Raw genomic sequence first — 27006 nt, 5'->3', positions numbered from 1 at the left:
ACCTGCTGCCCGCTCTGTCCCTCCCTCTGTGAGAAGAGCCTCTGCTTCAGAAATGCTTGGAGCACTGCTGTCCCAACGTGTCAGCTCTGCAGTCCTTCCTGCTTCTGAGCTGATTGTCCTCTGGGGGGCAGGGACACAGGGCCCGGTCACGTGAGCCAGGGCGGGGTCTCTGCTAGATCCCCTCCCCTCACTTCCCCACTCCCTTGTCCCCTTCTTCCCCTTTCATTTCTGTCTATATTTCGGAGTTCCCTGGGAACGGCTGAGGCCTCTCCCTCTTCAGCTGTGATTTCCCAGCATATGGGAGAATGCACACATGCCCTTGTTTGGACAAGCACAAGCCTGTCACGTTGGGGTCTGGTGACCCACACAGCTTGGGGTTAAGGTACAGGGACAGCACCCCCACAGCCCCCTCTCCTCCCCTTGTGGCTTTCCCCTTCGGAGCAGGAGCCTGGGGGCTGCCTCAGGAACTCCTGTCACTGGGATGTCACCCCCACTGTGCACTGTAATCACCTGTGGAACTGTATCAAGACTGTGAATGCCCAGGGGACAACTAGAAATGCTGCTTCAGCAGATGCCCAGCCAGGCTGAGACCCCATGATGTGGGGGGTGCGGCCGCCTCTGCCCCTTCCTGTGCCCATGGAGGGTCTGCAGATCCTGTGAAAATGCAGAGTCTGACTCAGCGGGTGTGGAGTGGACCCCAGAGTCTGCCTCTACCAAGCTCCCCGGTGATGCTGACCAACCTGGCCCGGGAAGCACACTCTGAACAGCAAGACTGAGGAGGACCTGGTTCCCTTAGAGGATGGCCCTTCTCTCCCCTCCCCTGCTGTGTCCTGGCCTTGAGTCTGTGGGCACCACACACAGAGCCCCAGGGTCCCCAGATACCGAGGATTAGTTTCCTTCGTAACAGAGAAGGCCAGCTGGGCACTGGTCTCCCCAGAGCTCTCACAGGCTCTGGGGAGGTTGGACTGACTCCTGGCAGCCAGGTTTCAGAGATGACTCTGGGGGAGAAAGGGGCAGGCTGGATGATGACAGGTGAGGGACCCACAGTCCATCCTTGGTTGTCCCCAGTCTGGTCTCTGCTTCCAGGGACAGAGACCCAGGACCAGGTGTCTCAGGAGCTCCATTCCCAGGTGCGAAGGGGGTTTCCTGTGTGTCCTGGGAAGAGAAGAGATGGTGGGAGGTCAGGCAGCTGCGGCTCCTGGAAATGTTTCAAGGAGACCCTCCCTCTCTGTGTCCATTGGCTGAACTGTGGCCCAGAGACAGTCCGTGTACTCTTGAGCGTCCTGGGCAGTTTGTGTCCTCTGCCTGGGGACCTTCCTGTGGTCACCCTGCTTCCCCCATGGGTGGTGCCAAGCAGGGAATAGGGAGCTGCACAGGGACCCCTGACAGATCAGGGTGCTCCTAGGGCCCTAGAAGGAGTGGGCAGGACAGAGCAGGCATGTGGGAGGGACCCAGAAGGGTCTGTGGGAGAAAGGGATGGAAACCAGGCTCCTCCTCCCCCTCAGCCAAAACCAGCTTCAGGGTTTAGTGTCCTGTGTGTTGCCTGCATGTCCCTACATCGTCCCCTGGAGACGAGTCTGGGGGCAGCATGAGGACTGCCGACCAGGCTCCAAAGGATGAGGGTCCCTGAGCTCTGGGCAGAGGTGAGTGACTGGTCAGGCCGGGTCCTGGTCCCTGTGGGTCCTAGACTGTCTGACTCCATCCCAGGGCAGCATGAGCCCAGGGAGAAGACAGGCACAGTCTAGAAGATTCCTGCTCTTGTGTCAGGAGAATTGTCCACCCAGAGGGATTTTCTCCCTCAGCAGGAGCTCTCTGTCCTCAAGATTTCAAGGAATGACCTCGTAGGGGTCTCTTGAGCCTTTGGGGAAAAGGTGCCAGTCTGGGGGCTGGACCCCACAATGTCCTGTCGCCCCATCACAACAGGGAGGGGAGCCATCTGTGTCCCTGTCTCTCCTCTGCTCTAGGTCTCTCCACAGGAACCAGGAGCTGGGGTGGCCCTACCCAGAGACTCAGCCCCGGGGGAAACACAGGCAGATGCTGGGTTCTCCTGTCTCACCTACCTGGGAAGTTCCCCCTTGTTCCCCAGGACAGCTTGGGCTACTGAGACATCTTCAGGGAGACATAGCAGGTGTCCCCACAGACCAGGGGTCCTCAGGATGAGGAGTCAGCTCCTGATGTCTTTGGAGGTCAGGGTGGGGCTCTGAACTCCCCTGGTAGTAACCGCATCCGGGTTTGTGATCCAGAATTTGTGCGCGGTCAGATCTCTGAGAGAAGAGGAAGGACACAGGCTGCCCAGCCAGGCCTTCCAAGGGAGAAGTCATTCACAAGATCCAGATGGGAGGGGGTGTCCATGTTGTGGGAATGAATGGGGGTCCGACCTCTAACTGTAGGAGGCCCCTGTCCTTCCTCCTGAATCTAGGAGGGGTAAAGGCCCGACAGCTTATAGGGACAGCTTCGGGCACATGCTGGCCTCCTCCCATGCTGATGCCAGTGGCCTCAGTCTGCAGGGAAGAGGCTCTGACCCCAGGTTCACATGGGGGGACATTGTGTGCTTTCCCTCATGCCTTCAGCGAGTATTTACTGGGCATCTGTGACATGTCAGGCCTGGGCTGGATCCAGGGAACTCCACAGAGAACAGGACAAATGTGGGCCCTGGACTCGTGGGGTTTACCCTGTACCAGGGCCAGCAGCACTAGAAAATCATGGCACTGAGGGGTCAGTTATCAAAAAGAGAAGGGCCAGGAAGGGAAAGTGTCTGGTGTGACTGATGCATGTCAGGGGGTCTTTGCTGATGGGGGTCCTATGGAGCACTCCTGAGAAAGTGACCTTTTGGCTGAGACTGGAAGCATGAGTGGATCTTCGCCCCTTGAAAGACAGAGGGTGGGGAGGGACGAGCTGTCCACAGAGGGACCAGTCTCAATGGGCAGATGCCTGGCTGGCCAGAGGTGCTGACAGAATCCAGTGCGGGGAGCCTGGAGAGCCAGGAAGACTGTGAGTGAGTGAGCCTGGGGAGGGTCAGACCCTGCTGGGTGTGGGCAGGCTGAGGAAGGCTCCTGGCTGTGGCGCAGCTCTACCGCCCTCTGGTGGACAAGGAGGGAAACGTAGAAGACCAAGTCAGGGTGCCAAGCCATTCTTCATGTTTATTCAACATCAATCTGTGGATATTTCACACGGATCACATATGGTGTTAATACTCCATCATATTCCAGCTCTGTGAGTCCCAGTGCCTGCTGTTGTAAGTACATTGCCTTGCCTCTTTCCTCAGTAAATTGTCACCAAACTCCGATTTCCAGGAACATGTATCAATGTGTGTTGTCTCCAGTTAAGTTATACTGTGTGTGTCCCTGAGCGGCAGTGATTTGTGTGGCTGGAATGCTGGGTGGTGGCTCTGTGGGGAGAAGGAGGAGGAGCAGGGAGCTGGGTGCATCAGGAGGGGAAGGTTTGTGTCAAGAGGGCAGAGGGAGGAAGATGGATAAGTTAACTTTCCTTCTCACTCCCAGGACCTGGCATCAGCACAGGGTCCTCGACCTGGGAACACACAGCACCATACACCTCTCTGTGTCCCCGGCCAGGTGAGGTGGGAACTGCTTCTCTCCTATTCATCAGGATCTGGGCCTCCTGGGCCTCACAATGCTGAGATGACTTTACACTCAGAGTCTCACCCAGCACCTAGGAGTACCCCCACCTTAAGGCCTGTGTTCCTCCTCTCCCCCTCCCCCTTCCCCATCCCCATCCCTGGGGTTTCTGTCCTGCACCACCTTCTCTCTAGGCCTCTGTGGCTGGCCTTGGCCAGTGGCCCCACCTACTCCTGCTTGAGGCAGCTGCTCCTGAGGTCGCCAGGGCCTCACAGTCTCTGGGCCCACTAGCCATCATGTGTGGGTGGAGAGAAGTGAAGCTGAGATCACCGTTCTCCTAGGCGCTGCACTCTCTGGATGGCCTGGAGTGATGTGTCAATGGAATCATTATTGTATCTCCTGGTAGAAATATTCCTCCCTTTGGAACTAACTTCTAGGTCAGCAGCACATAATGCCACAGGGACAGGAAACGACATTTTGCCGGTGGATCACGAGAGGTATAGTGAGCGGTACTACTCCCATTTCTAGCCCTCGATTCCTAGACATGAGAATCCTGGCTGTGGGAGAAACTGCACAGACTGGATGTAGACTCAGAGCATGTAGAGCTTCCTGGAGTCCTTCCCTCCAACCCTAGCTGGTGCTGTCACTGAGTGTCCAAAAGTCAAGCCCCACTTTTCGCTCAAAATAGCTTCTTCGGGATTATGATGAATGTGCGCACACACTGCTGCATTTTATTTGCTCTGAAGTGAGTCCCTTGATCAGAAGCAGTGCTGTGTGGAACACTGTGGCAGTTGAGAAGGCATTCTGTGAACCCATGGATGGTCATTTCGTCAGGAGCTTTGTGTGTAGGGAAGGCAAATCTGTATCCAGAGTGAGTATCCATCCAGTAAGAACAAAACAGTGCTCCTTCCGTCCTGGAAATGGTCTGTCATCAACCTGCCAGCAGACAGCTGTCTGGTCACCCTGGGGAATGGGGCCATACCAGGGACCCAGTGTTGGTCTTTGAGCTGGCAAATGGAGCACTCAGCGGTGGCCATGGCTAGGTTAGCCTTGGTGAGCCGAAGTTCATAATGCTGAGCCAGTGCATAAACCGCCCCCACTGTGGCCACTTTGTTCATGAGCCACCTAGGGAATGACAGGTTGGCTAGGGAAAGAGGCTGACTGATTGATAGCCACAGAACAGGCCACCAATACACTTAAGTATTAAAATCTTCCCATGCTGAAGTGCATGGTGAGTGTTCAGAATGATCTATCCACATACCTTCTCCCCAGACCTCCTTGTCACCGATTTTCCAACCATGTTCCTTCCAAGTGTCTGACCATGTAACCAGATCATTAGCCACAACCCGTGAGTCGGTACACAACCATACCCAGGCCGTGTCTCCTTCCAAGCACAATGAACCACAGGTGCACTTCCTGAAGCTCTCCCCACCAAGAGGATTTCCCTTCACCCCGACCATCAGGAATGTTCCAAAAAAGGGCTGTCATGCTGGAGCTGTCCACCTTGGAGTGGTGTCTGCCTGGCATGCAGAACCATCTGTAAACCAGGCCTGAGTTTTCTCTTCCTCCATCAACTGATCATAGACGGCTCGCCATGAGGCCACAGATGTGGCTGGGAGAGAGAAGGCAGTGCTGCAGGAGTGGGGAGTGTGGGCATCTGGGCCACGTCTTCACATACTGCATGTGCCTTCAGATCCTGGCCAAGCTTGATCATCTCATTGCCCACTTCCATTTGATAATGGAGTGCTGCTCTGTATGCCTGGCTGTAGGGCCTGGTGTGTCTCCCAGTCCATGATGGAATTAGGGTCAGTGCAGAGCCTGTGTCCAGTAACCTCCAAAGGGCCTGGGTATATTTCCTTTTCCCCAGCACATAGGCCGCCCAGGTCACATGGTAACTGGGTGGCCCCTGGTTAAGCATTTAGTCTCTACTAAGGTTCAGTGGCAAGCCAAAAGCTGCCTCCCCAGCATAGCTCTCCCTGGGAGGTGCATCTGGGATGTGATGTCACTTTTCCTGGGCACGGGATCTTCTTTCTGGCAAAAGCATGTCTATCATTTTATCTAGGGATGGTGGTCATTTTCCTCCCAAAACCTTGACTCCATCCGTGCCCAGGGTACTTGAGAACATTTGTGGCTCAAGTGAGCCCAACAGTTCGTGTGTGTGTGCATGAAAGAGAGCAGACAGGCAGATACCTTCATGTGTCCTGATGTTGCCCTGTGGTGGACATGAGGGGATTTGTACCCTCATCAGGCTTAACACCAGGCACCTGACCAGGGTTCAGATCAGTGCCTTGGATACTGACCCCTCGGCAGAGAAGGGCTCTCACCTCTCACCTACAGGGACAGTCAGTGCAGGCCTCCAGCCACCCTGGGTCTATCCTGCAGCACAGAACTCTGGTGGGACTGGATGGGCCACAGTCTTCTGGCCCCACACTTTAAAATCATAAAAATACTGAATTTTATGTTGTATGAATTTTATCTCAAACAAAAAGCTGGGAAAGAAACCTACATATCACCTTGTATAAAGCTGGCACCAGCACACCACTGGGAGTGCATGTGAATGTCCATTTCTTCATATCACTATGATATGAATCACGCCCATAGTGATTATGTGAGAGTAGAAGCGGGTGTCCCCCGTTTATCTATCTTTCTTCCCTTATTCATTCTCTGAACACTGATAGCCATTTTCCTGTGGTGGGGCCCTTGAGAAATACACCAAGGCTCATCCTGTCTCTGCCTTGGAAACTTGGGGATCCGTAGGACACATGATGTGAGCATAGGTAGCTGCCCCCAAATGTGTTAGTGCAGCAGAGTCAGAGGTGGGAATTCTGAGGGGGTTCACTGTGTCTACCTGTGGAGGTTGGGATGACCTTGTGGCCAGATATATAGAAGTTGGCTATATAGAAGGAGCAGATTCATAAAGTTGGCTATATAGAAGGAGCAGATTCATAAAGAAAGGGGGAGAGGGCACCCCAGTCAGGGACCATGTGAGCAAATACAGAGAGGCAAGAACAAGTCTTGGTGGACCAAGAATTATGAGGGGGCCGTGTATGTACAGATGGGATGACAAGGAGCCGGTCATGGGGGAAGGTGAGACAAAACAGAAGCCTATCTGAAGAGTTGGTGTGTTTTCTGGGTCTTTCCACCAGAGCCTGAGGTGGGGGGGACAGGAGGGCTCAGGACACTGGGAGAGGTAGCTGAGAGAAGATACACCCGCGATGTGTCTGCTTCTCTGCTCGTATCAGCTGCCCCCATTTTCTATCTTCCTGTGTCCCAACTGCTGCTTGCAAGGTGAAAAAGGCTGGGAGCTGTCCGTGGTCCCTTTGTCTCTGAGGCACTGTGAGGCCAGCCAAGTGCTCTTCTGACTGGGTAGGGGCTCTTGCGAATCTCATTCTTTCCTCTTGATATTGTCCCCCAAAACATCCCACCACAACTCCCCTCTCCTAGGAGACAGGGATGGGAGGGTGTGCAGAGAGGATAATTTAGACATAATATTTTCAATGTTTGCCCAAGGAAAGAACAGAGTTTGAGGTGAATTTCTGCGAAGAGAAAATCTCCACAAGCAGAAAAACAACAAATGAAGGGAAGATCTCTCTTTATTCAGATCCTTTCCAGGTGATCCACAGTGGGTCACAGACCTGTTAAAGATTTAGAAGTTTTTTTCTCAACAGAGGATGGCACTGCCCCAAACTCAGAGCATTTGGAAGTGTGTGTTGGGGATGGTATGTTAGCTCCATCAGTGACTTGGGAATTAGAGAGTGGAGACAAAGAAGTAATAAAGGTGGTAAGAGGCTCAGGTCTGTCCCACATAACAAAGACTTTCCCAACCAAATGCCAATATCTCCTCAAGAGAAGTAAATCGATTGACTTTCTTTTTCTTTTCTTTTTTTTTTTAAGATTTTTTTCAATTTATTTGAGAGAGAAAGAGAACACACACAAGTCAGGGGGAAGGGCAGAGGGCGAGGGAGAAGCAGACTCCCTGCTGAGCAAGGAGCCTGACTCTGGCTGATCCCAGGACCCCAGGATCATGACCTGGGCCGAAGGCAGATGCTTAACCGACTGAGCCACCCAGGCGTCCCTCTTTTCTTTACTTTTTTTTGTTGTTGTTGTTGTTGTTTTTGTTAAGATATGTGTTTTTAGAAAGGAAAAAAGGCAAGACAAAACCAAAGAGGGAGACAAACCATAGGAGACTATTAATCATGGAAACAAACTGAGGGTTGTTGAAGAGGAGGGAGGTGGGGGAATGGGGTAACTGGGTGATGGACTGTAAGGGGGACATGTGATGTAATGAGCACTGGATGTTGGTGCAAATGGCAAGATTTCTTTCTTTTTTGCGGCTGAATAGTATTCTACTATCTATCTATCTATCTATATAATATTTTGGGCAGGAAATTCAGCTTGGTAATTCCTGATCCATTTTGCTAGCATTTTATTTGGGGATTTTTCATCCTTGGTCATGAGAAAGGCCTACACGTTTACTTCCTCATTCTTTCCCGGTCTGGTTTGGACATGAAGGTTTTACCGCCACATAAAATGAGTTTGTGAATATTCCTTCTTTGACTTGTTCTCTGGAAAAACGGTTGAAGGTTGGAATGAGTTGATCTTTGATTGTTTTGTAGAGGTTGCTTTTTTGTGTGACCTGAAGAGATTTTATACTTCTTTTTTTGTTAAGTAACATGAACATTGCAGTGAATTTCTGCATGGGTGTGTGCCTATGAAACCACTGCCCAGCTCAAAGCAGAGAACGTTCCCCACACCAGGAAATGCTTTCATGCCATTAGGACCTTCACCATCACCTCCATTCTGACCTCTACTGCCAAAGACTGGTTTTGCCTCTTTGGAAACTTTACACAAGTAGAATCAATTTGTTCCCTTCTGCATTTGGCTGCTCTCCTTCAGCACTGTGTTGTGGGATTTTTTTTTAAGATTTTATTTATTTATTTGACAGAGAGAGATCACAAGTAGGCAGAGAGGCAGGCAGAGAGGGAGAAGGAAGCAGGCTTCCCGCTGAGCAGAGAGCCCGATGCGGGGCTCGATCCCAGGACCCTGAGACCATGACCTGAGCTGAAGACAGAGGCTCAACCCTCTGAGCCACCCAGGTGCCCCTGTGTTGTGGGATTTATCCACGTTGTGTTGTAGCCTCAATTCACTCTGTTTTCATGTCGCTTAATTGTTCTTTTGTTTGAATACAGCACAGTATTTGCCCATTGTACTGTTGGGCATTTGGATTCCTCTACTCTTTGGCTCTTCTGAATAATACTGATAGGAATATTCTTATGCATGTGTGTCTAACTCATTTCCTTGGGGGCAGGTACCACGGTATTCACTGGAACATCTTCTAAAATATATAGAAATTTTAGATCCTCCCGCCGAATAGTTGAACCAATCTTTAGCCCTACCAGCAGTGTTTACACGTTCCAATGTTCCAGTTCTTTGCATTGTCAGTCCTTTTAATTTCAGCTCTTCTCGTGTGGCTGACAGAATAGTTCCCACTGGCTCTACTGTGTGCTTCCCAGATAAACAATAAAGCAAATGCAGCTCTTCATATGCTTGCTGGCTGTTTTCCCATGTTCTACTGTTCAGTGTCTCTTAGAGTTATCAGCCATCTTAAAAAAACTGGACTGTCCGTCTTTTTCTTTTTTTTTTAAGATTATTTATTTATTTATTTATTTGACAGACAGATCACAAGTAGGCAGAGAGGCAGGCAGAGAGAGAGAGGAGGAAACAGGCTCCCTGCTAAGCAGAGAGCCAGATGTGGGGCTCGATCCCAGGACCCTGGGATCATGACCTGAGCTGAAGGCAGAGGCTTTAACCCACTGAGCCACCCAGGCGCCCCTGTCCGTCTCTTTCTTATTGCTTTTGGAGGATTTTGTAATGCACTTCGGACATGGCTTCATCATCACACAGAGACACACACAACCTATGTGTAACTTGTATACGTATGAAAGACAGAGGGAGAGAGAACTGGCTGTCTTTGAAGGCCAGAAATTCTAATTTTAATAAATTTAAATCAGTTTCTAAGAGATTGTATGGTGTGAGCTAGGGGCCTATTTTTTCCTCCATAGAGATATTCATATTCATTTTATTTTATTGTTTTTAAATATTTTATTTATTTATTTGTCAGAGAGAGAGAGAACACAAGCAGGAAGAGCAGCAGGCAGAGGGAGAAGCAGACTTCCCTCTGAGCAAGGAGCTCAATGCAGGGCTAGATCCCAGGGTCCTGGGATGGAGCCCCGCATCAGGCTTTCTGCTCAGCAGGGAGCCTGCTTCCCCCCTCCCCCGGCCTGCCTCTCTGCCTACTTGTGATCTCTGTCTGTCAAATAAATAAATAAAATCTTTAAAAAAATAGTTATAGTACAGGTCAGATTTCCTATTTCTTCATGAGTTAGTTTATGTGATTTCTGATTTTACTAGGAACGTTGTCAATTCTGTCAAAATTATGAGTTTATGGCTGTGAAGATGTTTTCGACTCTTCAATCTCCACTGAAGATTTAGCAATGGCCACGATTCCCCTCGGCTAATGTAGCTGGTTTGTGCTTCCTCTGTTGTTTTGCTGATGCATTTTTCCAGGGGTGTTAAAAATTGATAAGCTTTTTCAAGAAAGGAATTTTGGGATGTGTGGATCTTCTTGATTCTGTGTATGTCCTCTAGTTCATTATTTTTTCCTCTCAAACTTATGTTCACTTTCCTCTTTCCCTTTGTTCTTCCCCAACTCCTTTAGCTGAACAATGAACTCATTTGTGATCAACCTTTTCCAGTATCAGCATTTATGGTAATGAATTCCCTTTGGAGCACCACTTTAGCTGTGTCCCTTAAGTTTTGCTAGAAGCATATTTTTAACCAAGTACCAAATATGAGCTGTGTGGCTCAGTCTCCCATGCACAGAGGAACAACTGCCCTGGGCCCAGCCTCTATTCAGGGTGCGCTGCCCTTGCAGGGTCTCCAGGGTGACTAAGACGGGACCCTTGGCAGATGGACACATGGTAGTAGTCATGGCAAACCAGGGTCAGCACCTCCTGTAAGACATGGGAGAGCCCTCCTTTCCCAGTCCTGGAGATAAGAAATATTTTCTGATGTGTCTCTTAGACACACGTCGAAAGGACTTGGCTCCTCCAAATTTACGTCCTTAGGGGGTCCAGCCATGCCAGGGATGAGAAGGATATAGTGAGTGGCCTGAGCAGGGCAGGCTGGGCAAAGGCACCTCCTCTTGGACAGTGTCCCCGGGAATACCTTTGGGAGGAAGAACCTGCAGGGCCCAGATGGACCCCATTTAATCCCTTTCCCCCCACCCTCCCTTTCCCCTTTCTTTGATTCTGTATATTTCTTGGACCCAGGTCTTGTCCCCAGGCTTCTCTGGGGAACTGAGTTGACAATGGAGGGATGGAGTTTATTCCATCTATAATAACATCAAAAAGACTAAAATGTTTAGAAATAAACTTAACCAAGTAGGTGAAGGATGTATACACTGAAAGCTACCAGGTGTTCAGAAGAAATTAAAGGGGCGCCTGGGTGGCTCAGCTGGTTAAACAACTGCCTTTGGCTCAGGTCTGATCCTGGAGTCCGGGGATCGAGTCCTGTATCGGGTTCCCTGCTCGGCAGAGACTGCTTCTCCCTCTGACCCTCCCCCTTCTTATGCTCTCTCTCTCTCTCTCTCAAATAAACAAATAAATAAAATCTTTAAAAAATTTTATTAATACATAATATGTTCATTGTTAAAAGTTTATTAAAAAAAGAAAGAAATTAAAGAAGACTCAAATAAGTAGAAAGACATCCATGTTCATGGATTGAAAGGGTTAATATTCAGATGTCAACATTACCCCAAATTATATACATATTTGGTACAATCCCCATGAAAAATGCCAGTGAACTTTTTTGCATAAATAGGAAAATCCATCCTAAAATTCATATAGAATCTCAAATAGTTAAGACAATCTTTAAAAAAGAACAAAATTGGGGCACCTGGGTAGCTCAGTGGGTTAAAGCCTCTGCCTTCGGTTCAGCTCATGGTCCCAGGGTCCTGGGATTGAGCCCCGCATCGGACTCTCTGCTCAGCGGGGAGACTGCTTCCTCCTCTCTCTCTCCCTGCCTCTCTGCCTACTTGTGATCTCTGTCTGTCAAATAAATAAATAAATAAATAAATAAATAAAATATTTTAAAAATAAAAAATAAAAAAATAAAATAAAAAAGAACAAAATTGGAGGTCTCATGCTTCCCAATTTCAAAACTTACTACAAAGCCAAAAGAATCAAAATAGTATGGTGCTGGGATAAAGACAGACATATAGATACCATGGAATACAATAGAGAGCCCAGATGAAAGCACCAATTATTTGATGAAATGATTTTAGACAAGGGTGCCAAGTCTTTTAATGGACAAAGGACCATCTTTTCAACAAAAAGAGTGTTGGAAAACTAGATATCCAGATGCAAAAGAATGAAGGTGGGCCACTGCCTCAAACCACCTACAGAAATTAACTCAAAATGGATCAAATTCTAAAGGTAAGACCTAAAACTATAGGACTCTTAAAAGGAAAGGTGGGGCAAGCCTATATGACATTGGATTTGGCAGTGATTTCTTGAATAGAACACTGAGAACACGGGCAAAAAAGAAAAAAAAAATAGATAAGCCAAACTTGCATCAACATTAAAGAAAAAAAGCCCAGTCATCAAAGGACACAATTAACAGAGTAGAAGGCAATCTATGGACTTGCTAGAGCAGGCAGTTAGCTAGATGTGAGCTGGAGGCCAGGATGGTGTAAACAGTGGTTTCATGGTTTCCCCACCTCCCAGGGCCAAGAGCAGCAGGTGCAGAGCATGCGCTCTCCTGTCCAGCCTGTGTCCTACAATAACCTGTAGTTTCATTATAATATATTTACACTGTCATTTGGACACCCTTTCCCCCCCCCCCCCCCCCCACCCCGTGGCCATGACAGTTCCTGCAAGAGTCTTGTAGGCCAAAAACTCCTCCTCCCAACTGGTGGAGGGAGTCTCTTAGGTGATGGGGAACAACCCTAGCTATGACCTATAAACTATACAAACATAAAGAGACACCCCTGAGCCTGGGGCAGTTGCCACTTCTGGGCCTGCCCACTCTCCCATCTCGCGAGTGTCCTATCCTTGATAAACTGCTTTGTGCCTACTTCCTTCCTTCGGTCCATCTTTATTCAAGCACAGGTCCTCCTGTAAACCTTTTGTGGGGAATCCAAGAACCCAGACCTCCAGTCACATAGCACTTACCTCCCACCAGTAACAGAATGAAAGAAAATAACTTGCAAATCATGTATCAGACAAAGGGTTAATGACCAGAATATACAAAGAACTCCTACCACTCAGCAACAACTAAACCAAATTAAAACCTGATTTTAAAATGGGCAAAGCTGGGGCACCTGGGTGGCTCAGTGGGTTAAGCCTCTGCCTTCAGTTGGGAGCCTGCTTCCCCCTCTCTTTCTGCCTGCCTCTCTGCCTGCTTGTGATATCTCTCTCTGTCAAATAAATAAATAAAATCTTTAAAAAATAAAAAAAAAATAAAATGGGCAAAGCTCTTGAATAGACATTTCTCCAAAGAAGATATACAAATGGCCAAAAACCACATAAAAAGCAGCTCAACATCACCAGTCATTGGGGAGAAGCAAATTAAAACTACACTGAGCTATCCCTCACACCAGTTAAAGTGGCTAGTGTCAAAGGAGCCCGGGAAACAACTACTGGAGAGGATGTGGAGAAGCTGGAACCTTGTGCATGTTTGACAGGACAGTAAAATGGCCATAATAGATTTTCCAAAATTGTGATTTTCCAAATACTCTACATAAAAACGCCATATGGTCTGGTAATTTCAATTCTGGGTATATACGCTAAAAAAATGAAAGCAGGAACTGAAAGAGATATTTGTACACCCATCTTCGTAGCAGCACTATTCACGATAACCAAAATGCAGAAACAACCCAATTAATGGATAAACACAATAAACAACTGAATTAATGGATAAACACAATAGACTATCATTCAGGCTTCTGACCATCCTGGGCAGCCTCTGTCCTCTGCCGGGGGACTTTCCTGTGGTCACTTGCCTTTACCCATGGGTGGTGCCAGGCAGGGAGTGGGGAGCTGCACAGGGACATTTGACAGAGCAGAGTCCTTAGAGGCCTCAGGAAGGAACACACAGGACAGAACAGGCGCATGGTAGGGACCCTTAAGTGTCTTTTGGAACAGAGGATAGAAGTCAGGCTCCTGTTCCCGCCTCCTCAGCCAAAACCAGTTTCGTATGTGAATTTCCTGTGTTGTCTGCACGTTCCAAAGTCGCCCCCTGGAGGTGATGTCAGGGGCTGCACCAGGGATGCTGACCAGGCTCTAAAGGAAGTGAGGGGCCCTGAGCCCTGGGCAGATGGGCTGACCTCAAGGCTAAGGGGCTGGTCAACCCTGATCCTGGTCTTTGTGGGTCCCAGGCTTCTTGACTTCATCCCAGTTGTGGGGTAAGCCCCAGGAAAGGACAGTTGTTGTCCAGAAGATTTGTGATCCAACTTCAGGAGAACTGTCTACCCTGGGGGATGTGTTGCCTCTGGTGGTGCTCTCTGTTTCTAGGAAGGGCCAATGAAGGGTCTCTTTCGGCTTTTGGGAGAGGGCACGTTAGAATGCCCTGTTCCCCCATCACAACACTGGGACCTGTTGCATTCAAGTCATAGGTGTCCTCTCTTTGCTCTAGGCCTCCCTATTGGACCCAGGAGCTAGAGCAGCTCTACCTGGAGACTCAACCAGGAAGTCTGGCCACCACCCTCTGAGATGGAAACAAATTCAGATACTGGGTTCTCCTGTCCCATCCTGCGTGGGAAGATCCCCTCATTCCCCAGGACTCCTGGGGTGGTAAGATATCTTCAGGGGATCATAGCCAGGTATCCCCACAGACCAGAGACCCTAGGGATGAGGAGTCACCTCCTGACTTCCTTTAGGGTCAGAGTGGGACCCTGACCTCCCCTGATGGTAACTCCACCTGGGGTCAAGATCGAGAGTTTGTTCTAGATCAAATCTCTGAGAGAAGAAGGAAGACACAGGCTGCCCACCCAGGATCCCCGGGGAGAGAAGAAGTGGCTCACAAGGTAGAGACGGAGTGGGGGATGTCTGTGTCTGGGAAAGAGTGGCTATCCGATGCTCACTGTTAGGCCTCTGTCCCCTCCCTCCTGAATATAAGAGGGGTAAAGACCCATCCCTGGGACAGCCTTGGGCACATGCTGACCTGCTCCCATGCTGATGTCAGTATGTCTACAGGGAACAGACTCTGACTGCCGGTATTACATGTGGGTGACATGCTTCTATGGTGTGGTTTTCCTTATCGATTTCACATGTGTTTATGGAACTTCTCTTGCTGGGTGCAGACAGGGGAGCCTGGGATTCCGACCTGGCTGCCTTCTCATCCTCCAAGACATTGTCGCTGGAGCAGTGTCTGTTCAGAGTACAGGCATGAGGAGAGGACCTCCCCACTTCTCATCAGGGGCTTAGCTGCAGATCACCTGTGCCCTGCCTCTGAGTGCTGCTGTCCTGTCTGGTACCTTGACACACCTTGTCTTCCCATTGCCTCAGCACAGCCTCCCCAGCGCAGGGATCAGGCCCTCTAGGGTGCCTCCAGCTGACCGAACTCCTGTGATGGTGCAAATTGAACCACAAAGCAGACCCCGGGGGCCCCACCAACCAGGGCCCCACTCGGGAGCCCTGCCAATTGGGCCCCACCCACTCGCAGGGATAACCCGTGCCCTGTACACCCACAGAGTCCAGAGCTGGACGGGTGTTTGGTGAAGACATTGAAAAGATCGCTCCCTTAAAATATGGAGCATCAGAGGCTCCTGTGGTTCAGAGATCGGCCCAGGTTGGAGGGTAGGGCGCTGTCAGTGCACGGGTGCTGGGAACCAGACCCACATTGGCCAGTCCCTGACTAAAGTCCATTTTGTGGGGTGTAGATTCATACTTAAGGAATGATGCCAAGGTATATGATTCTGAAGATAAAGAGACACTCCTATGATATGATGTACTTTTTTTTGAGAGAGAGAGTACACCTGGGACGTGAGGGGAAGGGGGAGAGTCAGAGGGAGAGAGAGAGAATCTTAAGCAAGCTCCATGCCCATCGTGGAGCCCACTGGGGGCTCAGTCTCACCCCTGAGACCTGAGTGGAAATCAAGAGTCCGCCCCTTAACCACGGGAGGCACCCAGGTGCCCCTGATGTTCTTGTTATTCCTTCCAAATGATAGTATGACTTTGCTAAGATGCCTCTCAAATGGTGAGAACATCAGAGAACACAGTCTAATGACATTGCGGATAGATTTGCGCTCATGTTATATTTTTGCATCCCGATGTCTAGTGTTCCTTCAGCCGACTTGGCAGTATAACCCAGTGGGTGTCCTTCTGATTTGTGGTTACACTCTTTGCAAAACCAGTCGTCCAGCTGGTGAGTCACAGGCACCCATAAATTAATCTCCCCTAAATATGCCTCCTTCCGGGGGCGCCTGGGTGGCTTAGTGGGTTAAAGCCTCTGCCTTTGACCAGGTCATGATCTCAGGGTCCTGGGATGGAGCCCCGCATCAGGCTCTCTGCTCAATGGGGAGCCTGCTTCTCCCTCTCTCTCTGCCTGCCTCTCTGCCTACTTGTGATCTCTCTCTCTGTCAAATAAATAAATAAAATCTTTAAAAAAAAAAATATGCCTCCTTCGGAACCTGACCATGCCCTTTGCCCCGGTTGATGCCTACTGTCTCTTCTCCAGGCCCTCTTTGCTCTTCCCCCAGCAGGAGTAATCCACTAGAGGGCACTCATACTCCTCCCTGAACCCAGATCCACCTTTCCCATATCCTGAGACAAATGCAAGTGTTTTCACTGCCATAACCCCCAACCCTCAAATATTCTCTAGATTTGCTCAAGGTGAAGTTCCAGGGACAGAAATCAGGGTCCCCAGAAAAGAACCTCACATTGGAGGAGATGTGGCAGAATGGACTGGGGACCTGGAACCAACCCCAGGTCCAATTCATTGGAGAGGGGATGGTGCCGGGACAGTGGGCAACATAGGCTGGACGCTCAGGGCCCAGATGCCCCAGCCCCACGTGTAGGCCCTGGGGAAAATGACTGTGAGCCTGTGTCCCTAAAGGCCCTGTCACTTAGGACCTGTGCAGGAGGGCCTTGGCGGGACTTCTGTGGAACCTTCCAGACTAGGCCTCCTGGATATTCCTTAGCTGGAAGAGCCAGGAGAGATGTATCATTCACCATGGCACAGGATCTCTCCGGGCCTGAGGGAGGAGGTGGTGTCCAGGCTTCACTCCCAACTCCACATCAGGCCCCAAGATTTTGGTGGAGTTGAGGTCTTGCCTGGCCTGGCTCTGCAGGACACCATTGCTGGGCTCTGGGGAACTCAGCCTCCCCACCCCGTGACTGCAGTGCAGGAATGAGACCCCAAAGTCCCTTCAGACTTGGACAGTGAAGGAACACAGGTGAATTCAGAGAGGGATGTTGAGGAGAGACCTTCATTTCTGGAGGTAGGAGTGGCTAGGGGATGGGCACACACGTGGGAGGCAGCCCGTTTGCTGCTGCCACTGAATCACTGAGAGGGTTTCCTCTGGAGAGTGCAGCCTTTTCCCTGCAAACATTTGCTCAGCTCCCACCTCGGTGCTGCTAGCTGACGTGCCCCATTCCTGTTCAACAAGACAGTCCTACATCAGCTCGTTGTCCCCATCACACCTGGGCAGCCCAGCTGTCCCGGCCTCTTGGGTCCTCAGAACAATCATTGCACCTCAGGCTTTCTGTACTGATCATCAATCATCTGCCAGGAGTGGGCAGCTGCCCCACAAAGGAGAGGATACAGGGACAATTTTAGCCACTCTGCAAGCCTGCGAGTCCATCTGTGGGAGAGGAACCAGAAAAATGACAGAACTTCATGCTCATTTCAGCTTGGATAGTGTGTCCCTGGGAAATCCACTGGGGAATGCATGGGTATTTTCTTATTTTCTAGTCACAGGCTTTTGAATTTGGGATGATGAATTTCCTTTGGTTGTCACCGTCAACCTCAACCCCACCCATCTGGGGCACAGACTGCAAATTCCACACCCTAGTGCCAGTTTGGTACTGGGGCCAAGACACTGGCAGCCTGGCTCAGGGCACCCTCCGTGCACAGCTGCTGCAGAGATGTGCTGTTCCTCCCTAAGCATCAGCACACATCTCCACGGTGCCCAGCTCCATGGTGCCTGCCCACCCCCCTGCAGACCCCCACCCCTCAGAGACTTCTGCCCCAGGGACATTATGTGGGTCATTCCCACACTGCTGCTGCCTGTCTGGAGCTGTCCAGGATCCTGTAGGTTCCCTGAGGTGTAGGTGTGTGTCTGTGTCTGTGTGATAAGCCCTTGCACGCATGCAAAATCTGAAGTTGAGGGAATTTGAGATTCATTCAATATATACTTATTTTGCGTTCAAGGATTCATAGTTAGGACTCCATATCAAATAAGCAAGGGTTCATGTTGTATTGAATCCTTCTTCTTAATCTTCCTGCCTGCCCAGTGCTAGAGTGACCCATCCACACCCTCTGCCCACCTCTTGCAGCTCCTCCCACTAAAAGGAGGGTGTTTGTCTCAGACTTGGCCATAGGAACATACACACCAGGAATCTCCATTCTCTTTCTCTTTTCTTTTTAAGATTTTACTTATTTATTTGTCAGAAAGAGAGAAGGGACAAGCAAGGGAGTGGCAGGCAGAGGAAGAAGCTGGCTCCCCACTGAGCAGGGAGCCTGGTATGGAACTCAATCCCAGGACCCTGGGATCATGACCTGAGCCGAAGGCAGACACCTAACTGACTGAGCCACCCAGGCATCCAAAGGAATCTCCATTCTCAAAAACCACCCACTGTGTCATTCTCAAGAGCACTGAGGATCTGAGAAGGTTTCCCAAAATAGTAAAATTCTACAGATTCTGCCAAGAGGACAGATCACTGTCATGTTGTTTTATAGGAGATTTGCAGATCAGTCCTCCTTATCCTAATCTACAAAACTAAAGCAAAGCAACCTAAGTGTCCATCCACGGATGAATGGGTAAAGAAAATGTGGTATGAATGTAAAATGGAGTGTTTTCAGCTGTTTTTTATTTTTTAAAAAGATTTTATTATTTATTTATTTGGGAGAGAGAGCACAAGCAGGGGGAGTGGCAGGCAGAAACAGAAGCAGACTCCCTGCTGAGCAGGGAGCCCAATGTGGGCCTCGATCCCAGGACCCCAGGATCGTGACCTGAACAGAAGGCAGACGCTTAACGACTGAGCCCCCCAGGTGCCCGGGATGTTATTCAGCTCTTAAAAAGAAAGAAATCTGGGGGCACCTGCATGGCTCAGTTGGTTAAGCATCCAACTCTTGATTTCTGCTCAGGTTGTGATCTTGGGATCTTGAAATGGAGCTCCACGTTGGGCTCTGTGCTGAGCTCAGAGTCTGCTTGAGATTATTTTTCTCTCTCAACCTGTGCCCCTCCCCTTACTCACATGCTTTCTCTAAAATAAATCTTTTTTTTTAAAGAAGGAAATCTTGCCATTTGTGACACCATGGATAGACCTTCAGAGCAATATGATAAATGAAGTAAGTCAGAGAAAGACAGATACCATATGCGCTCACTTATACGTGGGTCACAAAAACAAAATTTTAAAAACCAAGTTCACAGATGCAGAGAATAGACTGGTGGTTGCCAGAAGCAGAATGGGATGGGAATCCTAATAAAGGGAGAAAGTGTTCAAAAGGTGTAAACATCCAATTATAATATAGATAAGTCCTGGGGATAGAATGCACAGCAAGGGGACTATAGTTAACAACACTGTATTGCATATTTGAAAGTTGCTGAGAGAGTAGATCTTAATGGTTCTTATCACAGGAAAAATTAATTTTGTGATATGTGTGGGAACAGTTAACTCGGCTTGCTGTGGTGATCACTTCACAATATGTACAAACGTCAAACAGTTATGTTGTACTGGAAACTAATATAACCTTGTGGGTCGATTCTATGACGATTTAAATAATGAAACCAAAGTTCTCAAGTAATTATGTAATCAGTTATGTAGACGTGTCTGGAATCCTAGAAACAAAAATACCACTTGCGGCTCTAAGCTCCCCTCATAATTTAGCAGAAAAGGATCATAGTTGCAGCTATGATCCTCCGTCCTCCCACAATGGGGACTTCAGACAAGTGTGTGTCACAGACTGTCACCCTTTTGGCACAGCTGGATCAACAGCTCACAGGCGTGTTACACAGAAGTTGGAACCGAGTCCATAAATCTGTTGGAACGCTCTGGGCAGATGATCCCAGTTGGGCAGGCACAGCATTAAAGAGCTACATGGAGGGAGTCTGCAGGGAGAAAATGATCCAGAGGTTTGAGTCTTCATGAATCTTCATGACCCCACCACACATTTACAAGAAGGGGGATCTACCTCCAGGAATGAAAGCATGGGGAGACCCACCCCCTCTACTCACACCCATTTCCCCTTAAATCTGGAACAGCCAGGGTGCCTGAAGCCTGGGGGCCCAGCAGGCAGGGCTTTGGGGGCCACATGAGAGACTCTGCGTCTTATTCGAAATGCAGTTAGAAATATCTAAAGGGACTATTTATTCGTGGTCTGATTTGTTTTCCAGAAGTTTCCATAGCCCCTGTTATGCACTTTCTTCTAGCCCCTATTTACATGATGTTATTCTAGTGGTTTCGCTCTGCTTGCCTGGCAGAGAAGGCCCGAGAGAGAGGAGACAGTGGAAGCCAAGTGTGGTGAGCAGATGAGTGACCCCCAAGGGTGTGCACACCTTGCTCCCCAGAGCCTGTGAATACGTGACTGGACAAGGCAACGGGGAATTAAGGTTGTTAACAGGCTGGCCTTTAAATGGGGCGATGATCTTGGGCAATCCCTCCGGCTCTTTCTGGGTCAGGCTGCTGATCTACAAAACGTCAGGATTCACAGATTGTGTTGTGTGAAGCCACTATGGTTGTGCTCATTTGTTAGAGCAACAGCAGGAACCTAACACCCTGCAAGACTGGTGAGACTCTGCCAGGTCCATGTCGGAAATGGCATTTCAGACTCATGGTCATGGTGGAGAAGAGAGTAGGAGAGAAATGGGGAAAATGTTGGGGCCGGGGTGGGGGACCTGGCGAGGCTTGGATGACAGATTCCATGTGGGGCAGGGGGGACCAAAGATTCAACAGTGACTCGTGATTCTTGCTGCAGCAACCACGTGGCGGGAAAGACCTTTAACAGGAGATGCGTGCAGGCTGAGCCTGTGTGAGGACCGGAAGTGAACGCTGGAATTATGTGTGCAGTTAAGGTGCCAAGAGGGGACCCTGGGACCGGTTTGGCCTGGTCCCAGTTCATGCAAGAGGCCACGGACAAGAGGTGGGAGCAGTCCATTCAGCGGGCACGATCCTCATGGTGTCCAACAGGGCCTGAAGGTCCTCAGACTCAGTGGGGGTGGATGTGGGTGGGCAGTGGGACAGCTGACAGCACACAGACTGGAGCAAGGTCCCGCCTAGAGCAGCACCACCGTATCCCGCAGCCTGAGGGGCTGTTTGCTGGCAGCCGTGCTCGCGGCCGGCACAGGCCCAGATGTTGCAGCTGAAGAGTCAGAGCGTCACTGGTCAGGTCACTATTCACCACCTGCGTCCTTTCTCCTTCCCTGTGTTCTATGGAGATGACTCCATGTCTGTACTTTACGGGCCCATGTAGAATGAAGGGACTCTGCACCATGTTTTGTCCTCGCTTCCTCTCCTGGGGGAGCTGGAAGAACTAAAAACACAAAACAAACACTAATGAAAATCCACCATTGCACCAGGGTACTGGCAGAAGCAAACAGCCCTTTACTCAAAAGACTCATCCCCCCTTCTCCCTTCAGACACCATGTGTCCTCACACAACCAGGAACAAGAGTGTGAACTGCTGACATCTGTACAAGGTGACCTGTGAGAGTCCAAGCCTGTGCGCCTCCCAGCTCGCAGCTTCTGTCTCACTTCCTCGGAGCCCTGGCACCAAGCATGTCCTAGGGAACCCTCAGGCTCACGGCGGGGTCCTGTTCTGACGGAATGAGAACACTGACAGGGCCGTGCCAGGGCCTCAGGAACATTGTCAGGTGTCTCTGGTGACCAGCAAACCAGAAAACTTGTGGGGCTCCCGTTTCTAACACAACAGACCTACAGAGCACCTACCTGACTCTGAGTCTGTGCGTACAACGTGCTTTCAGATATATGCAATTCAGTAGAAGTTTCGGGGACCCCACTGGCTTGGGTCATACCCAGAGAGTCTGGAAGAATCATCTGGACGAAAGGGTCACGTTGGCAGTGGACTGTCAGCCGCCTGCTTTCTGACGACACTCAGCTTGTTGCTTCTGAAACAAAATTTAAAGGTTTGGGTTTTCCTGTCAACTAATTCATTTAAACACTGTTAGAGTGCATGAATTGTCCTATTTCCCCCACCACGGGGGACTATGAGGAACATCTGCTGTACTGCTTCACCCAGAGCTCTCATTTTTTATCAAAATTATTGTTACTCCTGGGGCGCCTGGGTGGCTCAGTGGGTTAAGCGTCTGCCTTTGTCTCAGGTCATGATCTCAGGGTCCTGGGATCGAGCCCCGCATCAGGCTTTCTGCTCAGTGGGGAGTCTGTTCCCCCTCTCTCTCTCTGCCTGCCTCTCTGCCTGTTTGTGATCTCTCTCTGTGTCAAATAAATAAGTAAAATCTTAAAAAAAATTTTTATCGTTACTCCTGTAGTTTCTTACAGTCCCGGCTATCCTTGTAAATATCCCTACTGATGGGGTTCCTGATAGTCCAGCAATCAGAACTCCCAGAACAAAGTTCCCAGGCTATGCAGTTGCCATCAAGCCCTGCATGTCCCCTCACACACTTGAAAAGTACATCCAGTGGGGCACCTGGGCCTCAGTCAGTTAAGCATCTGACTTGTGATTTAGGTTCAGGTCATGATCTCAGGGTCATGAGATGGAGCCCCACGTCAGGCTCCATGCACAGCGGGAAATCTGCTTTGGATTCTCTTCCTCTCCATCTGCTCCTTCACATCCCACCTCGCCAGCTTGCATGAGCCCTCTCTCTGAAATAAACTAAAAAACAAAATAAAAGGAAGAAAAGCACGTCCGGGATATAAGTCCTTCACTGCTCTTTCTTAAGCTTCTGGCTTGTTCAACACAGAGAGGATAGTGGTTCCAGTTTGTGATCTGGGAAACTAAGTTAGTATTTTAGGGGAAAGCAGTGGGGAAAAAATAACCCAAGAGCTCCGCTTTGGACATAGAATGTTGAAACACCTATTAGACAGTTAAGCTCTTCTGGATATTTGTTCTGTGGTGTCCTTACTAGCCCTGCCCCTAAAGATGGGCTAATTTCTTTCAGTCTCCCCCACCTGTTATTTCCCCAGTCTTTTGGTTCATCCTACCATCTCCTCATTTGTCTCAATATTTTTCAAATTCTTGAACCTTTACAAGCCCCTAAAGGATTGCCTTATAACTGCATGGCCCCTGTTATGTACTTTCTTCTATCCCTCATCAGCCATATTGTAATTACTCATTTCCAACGTTACCAAAAAAATTATCCTGACACTTGTTAAGGACGGTGAGGCACACTTTACTGAGGCACATGACCACAGTGGGTTTGCAGTGGGAAAGACAGATTGGACTCCACTCCAAATCAACAAGAAGAGTGGAGATTTATAGCCAAGAGGCTGGGTGGGGCAGTCAGTGGATGGAAAGTTACCAGGAGGGTAGAGTAATTCCTACTAAGCTGACTAAGGGCTTTTACTGAAGACAGACGGGAGTGATCCCTACCAAGGGGATGCTGGGACATGAGGAATTTGGTCAGATCACTGAGGGTGGGGGATTCTGGCTCAGCTGATTAGTAAGTTTCTTGCTCAAACTGAACCTGAAGTACATGGTCAGGCCTAGTGAAGGAAAAAGCTCAAAGAACCTGACTAAAGTCTGGTCCAGGAAAGAATCTTTGCTGTGAGTTTCCCTCTACCCTGTACCATTCGCCACTAAACCAAGGTGTTCACAGAGACAGAGGAGAGAGAGAAACACAGAAAGGGATAGGATCAATTGAGGGGCCCCTGGATGGCACAGTTGGTAAAACACCTGACTTTTGGTTTTGGCTCAGGTTGTGATCTCAGGGTTGTGAGATTGAGCCCTGTGTTGGGCTCCCTGCTCAACATGCAGTCTGCTGGAGATTCTCTCTCCCTCTGCCCTTCTCTCCCCACCGTCATATAAATAAATCTTTAAAAAAAAAAGAAAGGGATCAATTGGTAAATTCATAAAATTCTCTAAGGACTTGTGAGGGAGCTATAAGAGAGATTGTAAACTTTGTTGGACATTACCACAAAAGCTAGGTCAATATATTTTCAATTATGGATTAATGAACAATTATCTACATAAATGTAAATCAACAAAACTGACCTCAAAACAAAATGGATAATATGAGTAGAGCAATAACCATTAAAGAAATTAAAATGAGAGCCACTAATTACCCTCCACTCAAAAAAATAGTACCAGGCCCCAGTGTCTTTATGGGTGAGCTTTAACAACTCTTCAAATTAAAGATAATCCTCAACAAACACTTCCAGAGAATAAAAAGTAGTAAAAGGAGATCAGTTCCTAACTAGTTTATGAGGCTAGAAAATCAGGCAAGAACATTATAGACCAATTTCACTTACAAATACACATACAAAATCAAAGGAAACATGAGGAAACCACACGCAGAATTAATAATGTCAAAAAACCAAATAGACAAAAAAGTTCTCATGACCAAGTAGGATATCCATCAGGACTGCAAGCATGTTTTGTTTTATTTTGTTTTGTTTTAAAGGGAAGAAGACCTGGGTGACACAGTTAAGCATCCAACTCTTGATTCCGGCACAGGCCATGATCTCAGGGACGTGAGATCGAAGCCCTCATTGGACCCACCTGGGTATGGAGGCTTCTTCACATTCTCTCTTCTTCTGCCCTGTCCTGCCCCACTTGCACTCTCTCTCTTTAAAAAAAAAAAAAAAAAGAATGCAAGTGTGTTTTAAATCAACATGTAACTCTCCATGACAACAGACTAAAGGACAAAATACTTATCTCAATAGATTTAGTAAAATTATTTGATAAAATTCTATCTTAATTCTAAAAAAATGGGGTGCTTGTGTGGCTCAGTTGGTTAAATCCTCTGCCTTCAGCTCAGGTCATGATCTTGGGCTCCTGGGATCGAGCCCCACATCGGACTTCTTGCTTGGTGGGCAGTCTGCTTCTCCCTCTCCCTCGGTCTGCTGCTGCCCAGCTTGTGCTCTCTCTCTCACTAGATACTCTCTCTGTCAAATAAATAAAACCTTTAAAAAATGGATGAAAGACATAAATGTGAGACAAGACTCCATTAAAATCCTAGAGAACAGAGGCAGAAACCTCTGAGACCTTGGACACAGGAACGTCCTGCAAGACAAGCTTCCAAAGGCAAGGGAAACAAAGGCAAAAATGAATTATTGGGACTTCTTTTTTTTTAAGATTTTGTTTATTTATCTGACAGACAGAGATCATAAGAAGGCAGAGAGGCAGACAGAGAGATAGGAGGAAGCAGGCTCCCTGCAGAGCCGAGAGCCCGATGCCGGACTCGATCCCAGGACACTGGGATCAAAATCTGAGCAGAAGGCAGAGGCTTTAACCCACTGAGCCACCCAGGTGCCCCTTATTGGGACTTCGTCAAGATAAAAAGCTTTTGCACAGCAAAGGAAACAGTTGACAAAACCAAAAAACAACTGACAGAATGGGAGATATTTGCAAATAACATCAGATAAAGCTACGGTATCCAAACTCTGTAAAGAACTTATCAAACTCAACACCCAAAGAACGAATAATCCAAGCAAGACATGGGCAGAAGACATGAACAGACATTTCTCCAAAGAAGACATCCAAATGGCCAACAGACACATGAAAAACTGCTCCACGTCACTCAACATCAGGGAAATACAAACCAAAACCTCGATGAGATACCACCTCGCACCAGTCAGCATGACTAAAACTCGCAAGTCAGGAAACGGCAGATGTTGGCAAGGATGCAGGGAAAAGGGAACCCCCCCCTACGCTGTTGATGGGAATGCAAGCTGGTGCAGCCACTCTGGAAAGCTGTTTGGAGGTTCCTCAAAAAGGGGAAAATAGAACTACCCTACGACCCAGCAATTGCCCTACTGGGTATTTACCCCAAAGATACAAATAGTGGCGTGAAGGGGGCACCTCTACCCCAATGTTTACAGCAGCAATGTCCACAATAGGCAAACTGTCGAAAGAGCCCAAATGTCCCTTGACAGATGAATGGATAAAGAAGAAGTGGTGGATATATGCCATGGAATATTATGCAGCCATCAAAAAAATGAAATCTTGCCATTTGCACCGAGGTGGATGAACTAGGATTATGCTAAGTGAGACAAATCAGTCAGAGTAAGACAATTATCGTAGGATCTCACTCAAATGTGGAATTCAGTAAGCAAAACAAAGGATCGCCGGGGAAGAGAGAAAACAACAAAACACAATAAAACCAGAGAGGGAAACATAAGAGACTCTTAGTCATAGGAAACAAACTGAGGGTTTCTGGAAGGAAAAGGGCTTGTGGCGGGGGGAGGATGCTAACTGCGTGATGGGCATTAAGGAGGACATGGGATGTAATGAGCACTGGGTAGTATAAAACACCGATGAATCACAGACCGGTGCCTCTAAAACCAATAATACATTAACTAGTTAATTTTAAATTTTAAAGTAAAAAATGCTTAAGAAAAATATCTGGCTTGTCCTAAGAACTCAGTAAATGTTAACTGTTAGTGTTTGTCTTTCCCCCATCCAGCTAGGAAGCAAATAATCGTGGAGAAGTAATGGAGAGCATGGCGACTGTAGTTCATCCTGTTGTATTGCATACTTGAAAGTTGCTAAGAGGAGATCTCAAAAGTTCTCACCACAAGAAAATAAAACGTTATAAGGGTAAAAACAAAACCAAAACAAATCACCTGTGCTCTTATTAACCCATTCCATGGAGCCTCCCATGTAGATGCTCATATCAGGCGCTCTTGGTAAACTACGGTATTGGTTGTAAGAATGTGCCGGATTCTTTTGAGTTTTCTATCCAGGCAATAGTACTATGAACTGGGAACGGGGACGTCGTTTCTGCATTTTTTTCCTTCCCTGTATGTTTCTGTCTTGCTGCATGGCACGGACCCCCTACATCCCCTGCCTAGTGACAGTAGCCACCCGAGCCTTGCCCCTGATCTAAATATTATGTTGGCTGTAGCATTTTGGAGATACTCTTTATCAGATTAAGGAATTTCCTTTTTATTTTTGGTTTACTGAGTTTTTACCAGGCACGTGAGGCTGAAGTTTAGGTAGAGCTGTTTTTTTTTTGTTTGTTTGTTTTTAATGCGTCTTTGGGGGGTGGGGGGAACATAAGGCTTTCCTCC

At 48.5% G+C, this 27006-nt stretch overlaps 1 protein-coding gene and 1 long non-coding RNA gene across 2 annotated transcripts in view; both read right to left on the bottom strand.

Annotated features, from left to right (window-relative positions):
* Positions 1-4612, bottom strand: part of LOC111161404 (carcinoembryonic antigen-related cell adhesion molecule 1-like) — a 21061-nt gene extending 16449 nt beyond the window's left edge. The window contains exon 1 of the mRNA XM_022525020.1: positions 4558-4612. Coding sequence (XP_022380728.1) covers positions 4558-4612 — 55 coding nt within the window. The remainder of the gene's footprint in view (positions 1-4557) is intronic.
* A 14794-nt stretch (positions 4613-19406) lies between these two features.
* Positions 19407-24552, bottom strand: LOC111161607. Its single transcript, XR_002641535.1, has 3 exons — positions 24494-24552; positions 21745-21923; positions 19407-21329 (listed from the first exon to the last, which is right to left on the bottom strand). It is a non-coding gene; the product is annotated as an uncharacterized LOC111161607 (long non-coding RNA).
* Between the last annotated feature and the right edge of the window lie 2454 nt (positions 24553-27006).

The sequence above is a fragment of the Enhydra lutris genome, unplaced genomic scaffold (assembly GCF_002288905.1).
Source record: "Enhydra lutris kenyoni isolate GAN:26980312 unplaced genomic scaffold, ASM228890v2 scaffoldscaffold85, whole genome shotgun sequence".
Lineage (NCBI taxonomy): Eukaryota > Metazoa > Chordata > Mammalia > Carnivora > Mustelidae > Enhydra > Enhydra lutris.
Note: the sequence above shows the minus strand (reverse complement) of the source record. Positions and strands in the feature narration are given on the sequence as shown.